General features: G+C 36.6%; 1 protein-coding gene across 1 annotated transcript; it reads right to left on the bottom strand.

Annotated features, from left to right (window-relative positions):
• Window positions 1–588: 588 nt before the first annotated feature.
• Window positions 589–1728, bottom strand: LOC115878907 (piggyBac transposable element-derived protein 4-like). Its single transcript, XM_030895517.1, has one exon. The coding sequence runs from the start codon at window positions 1726–1728 to the stop codon at window positions 589–591; it is 1140 nt and encodes a 379-aa protein (XP_030751377.1).
• Window positions 1729–9624: the final 7896 nt, after the last annotated feature.

The following is a 9624-nucleotide window of genomic DNA, read 5'->3' as shown; positions in this document are numbered from 1 at the left end:
GTGTAGAATTTAGTTTCATTTGGAATAGTCATTTAAAAGTTATTTTCAAAAATCTACCTTCAAATTAGTAAAACTTATAATACGGCCCGGAGAAAGCTACAATTAAAATACCAACAAAAATGTGATTTGAAGAATTTGAAGGTACCAAACAGAGTAATTTTGTATAAAATAATTATGAATTTCGCAACTTCTGAAAACGTTACGATGGTTAACTCTTTCAGGTACGGAAAATTGCCATAAAAAAACACTAGCAGTACGAAGAAAAAATGTACTCCAAAAATCAATATTTTGTACATTTTTCTAACAAAAGATGCTTAAAAACAAACACAAAGATAAATTTCAAACAATTAGACCTATTGTTATAAACAAAATATGGTGGTTTAATATGTACACCACAGTACCTGAACATTAAAAAATACTAATTATGGTAATTCTGAAAACAAGTTTTTGAAGCCCCAAACAAAGAGGTACATTGCAAACACTGCATTGCCAGTTGGTCCTGACATTATTTTTGGTACTACAGACAGCGCATCTCCTGCGAGTAGTACGCATTGGTTGATGAGCACTTGATGTCAATCTTATTTATTTTCAAACGGATGGTTTGTGTTTTTTCAAAGGTAAAGATAAGTCCGTAGGCAATGACAAATGATTAACTAAATTATTTGATACCAGACCCTCTGACACTTGCCTTCGAAAATTTTTTATTGTCAATTGAGGTGATTTTCCTAAAAAGTTATTTATAATGAATGCATTTACAAGCGCTGAGTCGATAAAGAAGAAAAATATTCGGTGCCACCATTTGTGACTTTTTCTATCGATACCATAAGTAGCCCTAAGCTGATCAAATTTATCCACAAAATTCATGTTCTTATTATAATCCCTAAGCATAATAGGACATGGCACTTGTACCTGCGTCCCATCTTTTTCCTTTCTTTTCACCGCAGTGCTTGAAGACGGATTGTGATAATATGATAACAAATGTACCGACCTTCTATCCCGCCATTTTATCGCTGCCAGACCCGTATTACTAGAATACCAATCAAAATCTCCCCGTTTTAGCTCTTTATCTGTCTTAAATTGAGGCAAATTTTTCCTTGTTGAGTTGACAGTGCCACAAGCATACAAATGTTGTTGACGAAGCTCTTCCATCAGTGGTACACCGGTAAAAAAATTGTCAAAAAAGACTTTATGGTTTTTGTTTGCTATTTCAGAAGTCATATTTTTAACTACTCGAGCACCTAAATTCTGTTCAACTTCATTCCCTGCTTTTCCTGTGTAAATTTCAAAATTTAGGAAATACCCAGATGAATCAGCTAACATCCACACTTTGTAGCCCCTTTTTATAGGCTTTTTGGGCATATATTGTTTTATAGAAATACGACCTTTGAATTTGATCATCGATTCATCCACCGCTACATTCTCATGTGGCTGAAGACAATTTCGAAAATTAGCTTTTAGGGAATCCAAAAACGGCCTTACTTTATATAATTTATCAAAATTAATTGTATCACGTGCCGGAATAACACTATTGTCATTGAGGTGAACATGTGATAGGAGCCAACCGAATCGGTGTAAAGTCATAATCAGACTTATGTAAGGATCATGTAAATCAGGCGCTGTGCTCCAGTAATCTCTGTAGCTTGGATATCGTTTTATTCCCATTAGGAGGTTGATTCCCAAAAATGCCTTTATTTCGTCTGGGTTAGTTTTTTTGTATGGTTTGCCCATGTTGAAAAATTTTTGTTCGGCATATAAATTAGTTTGGAAAACTATATGATTGATAATGTCATCGCTAATAAATAGTCAAAAAATATCTAGTGGGCTAGGGTTCGGAATATCTCTGATAAACTGAGGCAGTCCGGTATTTTCACTAAATGGAATTGGTGCATGAATATTAGCCAAATTCTTGTCCCATGAAATCTGTTTTTGCGTTTTCATTTCTGCTGCTAACCGAGCTAAAGGTACCAAATCTCCTGCATCCCACTCATAATCTGAATCGTCCGAGGCGGAAAGCACGTATTCAGGTTCAGGTTCTTCATTATCACGAACTAAACTAGTGGAAGCATCGGCATCTTGATCATTTTCATCGGTACTGTCATTTTATGAACCTGAATCTGACGGTATTGCTACATTTTGTTCGTCAATGACATCTAGGATGTCATATAGAGCATTTGGATCCAGTGAAGTAAGATAATCATATCGGTATTTGCGATCGCTGTTCATTGCCTTAGAAGTATGGTGGCTCAATTTTTGAACACTGCACTAACAAAGAGAAAATGCGCGTAATCAAACTAATATTCAATTAAATAAAGTATTAATTACTTTTTATGCTTTACGTAAATCACTTTCCACAATTGTAAGCACAAAAAATTAGTCAAAAAACACATTTACCAAGCGCCACAAATTAACATAAACGTGCAGTAAATATTCGGCCATCATTTTGCACTCAATTCAAACGACACACGTTAATATCGTTGCGTGGAGGGGGAAATTGCAAGGCCGGCATCCTAATACATGCGTTTCCTCGGCGGTACAATAAATAAACCGACGTAGCTTAGCGCCAGAAATTTAAATCTAGGTGGTTTATTATTTACCTCGCCGTGCCTCAACGCGTTAAAAATTGGTGGTTCAAATTGTGATCCACCGTACTTGAAAGAGTTAAACGGCATTTTGCTGGAAACAGTATTCCCGCTGTGTTAGACATGTTTGCACTGCTCTTTAAAAGAGCGCAATCCTCGATTATTAGCAGCCGGCTGCCCAGCTCATATGTGCCATAATCATAGACTAATGTCACTTACTAGAGATAGATTGGACACTGATATAAAACAAATAAGTCCTTCATTTAGAGCCACCTGGTGATCCGGAAGAAACTAATGGAGAGTTATGGCATGTCATAATTTTAGCGTTCAGTTATTTGTTAACGCTAGCTAAAACGGTAACGTTATTGAAGCGCAAAATTATTCCTTGTAAAATATAAAATAATAAATATAGACTAGTTTACTATATCTTATGTTTTATTAAATCATTAGAAGTGTAACATATTCAAAACTAAAAATAAAATTATGAATACATACATTTTAAACACCAACAATAGAGCACATAGCGCCTATTTTTTGATTTAACAAATAAATTATAATATAGTAAAAATATTATAGACTACTAATTAACTGTTACTAAAAATACTATTTTACCAACTATGTACTTACTTATTTATGATTAAACATTTTTTTATTCCGTACATGTATTATTTCTAAGATATTTAACATTTCTTTAATAAAAAGTTTAGTATCTAACATGAAAATGGGGATCGACCGTAAATACCAAAATGCATAAACTAATAAAAACAGAAACTATAAACACAAATCACCGAACTTTCCGGCAAATCAGGAATATCTGAACTAATAATTATTTAAAAATGATTTAAAAATAACTTGACGGACCACCAACATTTTGACAACTAGATCAAAACTAGACCATAGATGGTAGTAAATATAGAGGCTGTCATGTCATTTTCGTATATAAATTAGAAACCTGTACTTTCATGTCTTTTGCGCCGTCTGGCGATGCGGAAGAAACTAAATTTGTAGTCCCATAAAATTCGTAAGTAGGTAGTAATTCGTAAGTAGTCCCATAAAATTCGTTTGGCAGGCATTTACGGTGATCGATTATTAGGACCTCATTTTTTCAATGAACCTTTAACTGAAGCAACATATCTGCAGTCTTTGACAATTCAATTTGAAGAATACCTTGTCAATTTATCTAAGGACCCGAATTCTGTAACTTAGAAAACGCTAAGCAGTATATGACGTCAATTTTCGCTTAGTGCACACTTAACAACCGATTTGGGTATTCTCATTTGAGGGGCTTAGCGTCTTTACTGATTGTGCTAAGCGATTCGAAAACGGCTACTTTAAAAGATCGTTTTGCTTGTCGAACTGTCAGTAAAAATAGAAAAAATTGTCATTTTGTGTCGGTGTCTAAGGTTTGGCCATAATTCTGCCAAACATGCTTGCAATAAATTAAAAGTTGACGTGGAAACTGTAATTATTAAAATATATAACTACATAAAAGGAAGTGGACATTCAAAAAGAGTGAAGGAATTCAAAGAAATTTTCGAGTTTTCAGAAATAGGATATGAACCTTTTATTTATTTATTTATTTATTTATTTATTCATGCCAGTACAAAAATAGTTTACACACGTCAATATATAAAAACAATATACTAATATAAAATAGAAAAACTTAAATGTGAAAAATACAAAAAGCACTAACATAAAATTGGAAAAGTTTTACAATGCAAAAATTCACAAGATACAAACCACAGATATTAAAATTCACAAAACATTTAGTCAAAATCTGTACGACAAGAACTTGTCAAAAGAGTAAAATGCGTTTTTAACAAGAATCTCCCTCAGTTGTCTGCAAAAAGAACTATAAGGTAGGCCCCCGATACTCTCTTGAAGAATATTAAAAAATTTAATGGCCCAGTATCCTGGTCCATCTTGACATCCCTTCAATCGCCAGTACAGAGGTATCAGATTATTTTTATTACGGGTGTCATAACTGTGCACGCCCATGTGCGTCTGCAGATGCTCAGCCCGCCTTGCAAAGCATAGGTTCTCAAATATATATATATTGCCGGAACTGTAAGAATCCCAAAGGAAGTGAAAGCTGCCCTGCAATCGTCCATATATCCCAGCCCAGCCATAACCCTCACTACCCTTCTCTGTATGCCAAACAATCTGCGAACCCCCGTAGAATGTCCCCAGGCTAAAACTGCATACGATATATGAGACTGGAATAACGCATAATAAGCCGTTACAAGTACAGTCGGGGATACACAGCGAGAGATTCCGGATGACATACACTGTTTTTGTCAGTTTTTTGGCTACTTGGTCAATGTGGGCGCCCCAGTGTAAACCCAGATCCAATGTAACGCCCAGGAACATGGCCTCTGGTGTTTGATCGATCCCGTTAATATCCCGCAATGAACAAACAATTTCTTTGGTCTTGCCCGTGTTGAGCAGAAGTCTGTTTGCTCGAAACCACTCGCCTGCCTGTCTCAATGCCGATTCCGATGCCAAAATTGTACTTCCGAGAGAGCAACCGATACTTGTGATAGTTGTATCATCAGCGAAGAGAGTACATTTTGCAGTAACATTTGTTGGTAAGTCATTGATATAAATTAAGAACAACAGTGGGCCTAAAACTGAACCTTGGGGGACCCCAAGATTTACTACTTTCTCCCCTGATGTCACACCCTCACACCTCACACGCTGTGACCTATCCTTAAGGTATGACGTCATCAACTCAATACTATCATTACACAAGTTATAAAATTTGAGTTTATTCAAGAGGATGTTGTGGTCGACGCAATCAAAGGCCTTGCTCAAGTCGCAAAGGACCACCTTACTATATAGTTTATTATGAAAGGCTTCAATTATTTGGGATGTCAAATCCAATACAGCCATACCAGTACTTCGGCAGCTGCGGAACCCAAACTGGCAGTCAGTGAACAGATTGTTTTCTTCGAAAAAAAGCCGTCATTTGAAGTGCCATACATTTTTCAAATATCTTAGATACAATAGGAAGCAATGATATAGGTCTATAATTGTCAGCCAAATTTGGGTCTCCCTTTTTAAAAATAGGTGCTATTACCCCCCTTTTCAAAATTCGTGGGAATACGTTTTCTTTTATACAGTGGTTGATCAGTTGGCCACAGGCACAATAATTATATTCTTGATCGTCTTTATTAATCTTGTGCTAAGTCCAAAGATATCCGCACTCTTCTTGTTCTTTAAGTTATTGATTACAGAACGTACATCATTAAAAGATACTTCAGAGAAGTTAAATTTCACAAGCGGAGGTGTCATAGATAACAAGTATGATATAGAGTTATTAGCTGAATTTGGAATGTTTCTTCCTATATTTTCTGCAATACTAGAAAAGAATGTATTAAAATCGTCCGGTGTAAGAGTATTTTGGCAGGTATCCCCAGATTTACATCTATGTGAATGAATTATTTGCCACATTGTTTTGGCAGGGTTAGTCGAGCTTTGAATCAGAGCATCGTTATTTTTGATCTTAGCTTGTCTTATTTTATCTTTATATAAGGATCTGTACTTCTTGTATTCTTGACCATTAGTATACCCATGTTCACTCATATCTCTTAACAACTTCAGCTGTTCTCGCATATATTTCAGTTCTGCATTGAACCAAGTGATATGATTTGCCTGATCAGACCTAACAGTGTATAATTTAACAGGAAAACAATCAAGATAAGCTATCTCCAAAATATCCATAAACTTATCAACTTTTTGTTCTGCAGTGAGACTCTCCGAGTTTATAAAATCACAAGATACAAGTTCTAACCTATTATAAAACTGAAATAATCCCATCTGTGTGATAGGTTTGACACATCTCTTGGTCTGCTTGATTTCTATAACCTTCATTGAAAATCCCACAATCTGTCCCTTATGATCCGAAACCCCCATATCAACAACACGGGCATCATCAATTTCAATATGATCGCTAACAAAAATATTGTCAAGACAAGACTCACCTCTCGTCGGCTCAAAGATTGTCTGCCACATCCCGAAGCCATCCAAGAGATCAGACAGACGAACACGGGCAGCTTCAACTGTATTAAAATGGACATTAAAATCACCCGTCATAATCTAACTCTTATTTGTGCCCATCCCTAAAAAAAGTCTCTCAACTGAGTTTAAGAAAGTGTTGAGAGATCCTGAGGGAGATCTGTAAATATTAATAATGTACAATTTTAAAATATTAACATAAGCACAACAACATTCAAAGTCTTTATCAGTATCTACACCATTATTCAAATTTTGATGAACAACTTCTGCTGCGAGGGTATCCCTAGTAAAGATCGCTGTTCCTCCTCCAAGGAATTGCTTCCTGAAAGACTCCTAATAGAAATACATCCTTGATCTTTATATTTTTATTTCTTATCCTTCATCCATCTCCGTAAGGCAAATGATATTATGTTCTTGTCCTACTCATAGACTTCTATCATCCATTTTTCCTTAAGGAACGGACATTAATATGTAGTATCCTCAGCGTACAATTACTTGGTTCAGCGTACTTTGTTGGGTTTGTGCCTTCCTCTGGCGCTGTATGTTCCGAAAATGGTTTATTATTACTCCCCCTGGCCAGAGGCCTGGACATAGATATTTCTCAGCCTCCTCGCACCGATAGTCTAAAGGAGCTATAGTACTTGTCTTTCTTTGTCTTCATCTTCTCACATTTATTCCTGTAGTTCAACGAATTTTCTAAAAATTGGTAATAACACATTTCAAGGTCCGTGCTACCCGACAAAAAAAGGATATCTTTAGTCTGCTTTCAATGTGGCCATTACTCATTTATACTCTGATGCTCTGGCGGTTACCTTTCTTGGAAGTCTATTTAATTGTTTTTCTTGATCTTGTTTGATAACACAATTCCATCATTTCCTTTGTGTGACATTGCCTTAGTAATGATATCGTCCCTTTTCCGGACAACACTCGTCTATCGATACTTGAATCTGTGTATATTTCTCACTTTCCCCTTACAATTCGTACGTCTCGAAAACGTCTCGAGCATTTCTTCCACCGGTTCTTGGGACTATTCTTTCGAGCGTTAAAATTCAAGCTATTGTGCCCCCTGGTGACCTCGACCTAACACTATAACCTATATCCTATCCCTAAATCCCCTCTTCTCATACAGCACTGACACAGTAATGATATTATTCCCGTACCTAATTAAGTATCCCACTGGAACGAACTCGTACATCACAGAAGAACATTCGACCGCTTCTCTACCGCACACTAACACTATCCTATGCATATTCTCCGATTTCTCAGTCGCGTATAATAACCGGCCTGGGCCTACAGGGCAGTATACTAAACATTACCAGTCTTGAGCGCTCAAAATTCAAATAATATTCTTATTATAAATCGTTTTGTAAAATAGTTCTATAAGTCTTTATCGTTATTATTTAATATAGTTTAAATAATAGTGTTTAAATTAAATTGTGACTTTCTATAAACACGGAACCGACGAAAAAAAAAAAAAAAAAAAAAAAAAAAAAAAAAAAAAAAAAAAAAAAAAAAAAAAAAAAAAAATACCGAAAAAATTATTGAAAGACCTGAAAGTGACGGAATTAAAATGTATACTGGAAGAGATGAAATGCGTAAATGAAAAGAAAACAATTTGCAAGCCGATTGAGAACGTTTGATGAGGAAGGTAGGTCCTTGACACATTTGCTTGAGTTGAAGCCTTGATCGTCCATACAAACAAATTAGAATGGACAATTTGAATAGTAAATAATTGACTTGGAAGTTAATTTAGAAGAGAAAATCATATTAACAATTATTTTAGAAGATAATATCGCAGAAAATTCAAAAATACAGGCCAAGCTTTATATAAAATAATTTAATTTAAAAAAAAAAAAAAAAAAAAAAAAAAAAAAAAAAAAAAAAAAAAAAAAAAAAAAAAAAAAAAAAAAAAAAAAAAAATCGAAATTTTAAAACAGAAAATAAAAAAGGCAATTCACCAACATTCTTCAAGAAATAATCGTTAGGCCACCAAACTTCCGAAATACAGATATCTCAAGTTCATTATTTCACGCCACATCACAAGTCGATCTTCCAGACGGAGCCAAAAACCCGCCTTGCGGCGCCAATCATATTCCTGCAGTTTCACCGCCCTGCAGACCGCCGAACCCCACCATCGCCCCCATCCGCGAACCAAGCTCAACCGCTACCCGAACTTCGCCCACTCCGAGAAGATGCACTTCCCGCTCCCTCAGCCCTTGTCCCACTCCGACACAGCGATCATCAGCACACTTCGCTCGACCTTTACAACAATCGACCGGCCGCCAGCTCCTTTAACATGCATCATCCTCTCCCAGCTCAACACTCGACAACTTCCACAAGTCACACGTGAGTCCTCCTGCACGAGTTAACCCCGACCCGCTACCCGACCTCGCTTCGCCCTGCTACCCTTCTCACCCACGAACGTTATGGAGCTGGTTGCCATTTACAGGCATCTCGACCGCTTACTACAACGAGGACAAGACAACGCACTCCTCTTCCTAGCCACCCAGCGCATTGGTGAATGCGTTTAGCACTCCCTGATGTGAGCGCGAAACAAGCTCTCGCGTTAGAAAGTACTCCATCACGAATGTCTTCACAATCCGGAAGGATTTTCGCGAAAGGTAATGGCACCATTACAATGGGCAATAAGGACCATTCTCTCCGTAAGGTCCGAAATAGTGCACTACTCACCTTACCCAACTACCCCACACAAAACTGGCTCAATCGGCCTCGCTCCAACACAAATTCAACAGCATTTTTGTGGAAGGTTTTGTTGATGGAGAGATCCGGACCATGCTGTTGGATACAGTTGCGACAAAACTATCATTCAGACCGGAAATCTTAAAACATCGAAGAAAGTTAAAACAACACAATGGACTACGCACGTATCACGGCGACCCCGTTGCTCCATGGAGACAAGAAACCTCAATTGTTATTGAGTAGCACCAGTTTATTACATCCTGTTTAGTAGCACTGAAAGATGAACTAATTCTCTAATGGACATTATAACCATAGAGAATCTCTCTCT

Source organism: Sitophilus oryzae, unplaced genomic scaffold (genome assembly GCF_002938485.1).
Source record: "Sitophilus oryzae breed Bouriz unplaced genomic scaffold, Soryzae_2.0 scaffold_1536_pilon_pilon, whole genome shotgun sequence".
Taxonomy (NCBI): domain Eukaryota; kingdom Metazoa; phylum Arthropoda; class Insecta; order Coleoptera; family Curculionidae; genus Sitophilus; species Sitophilus oryzae.
The sequence above is the reverse complement of the archived record's forward strand: the minus strand, read 5'-3'. Positions and strand labels throughout refer to the sequence as shown.

Bases quoted from the DNA above. Each gene is read 5' to 3' on its own strand.
- LOC115878907 (XM_030895517.1), bottom strand. From the start codon at position 1,728: ATGGGCAAACCATACAAAAAAACTAACCCAGACGAAATAAAGGCATTT.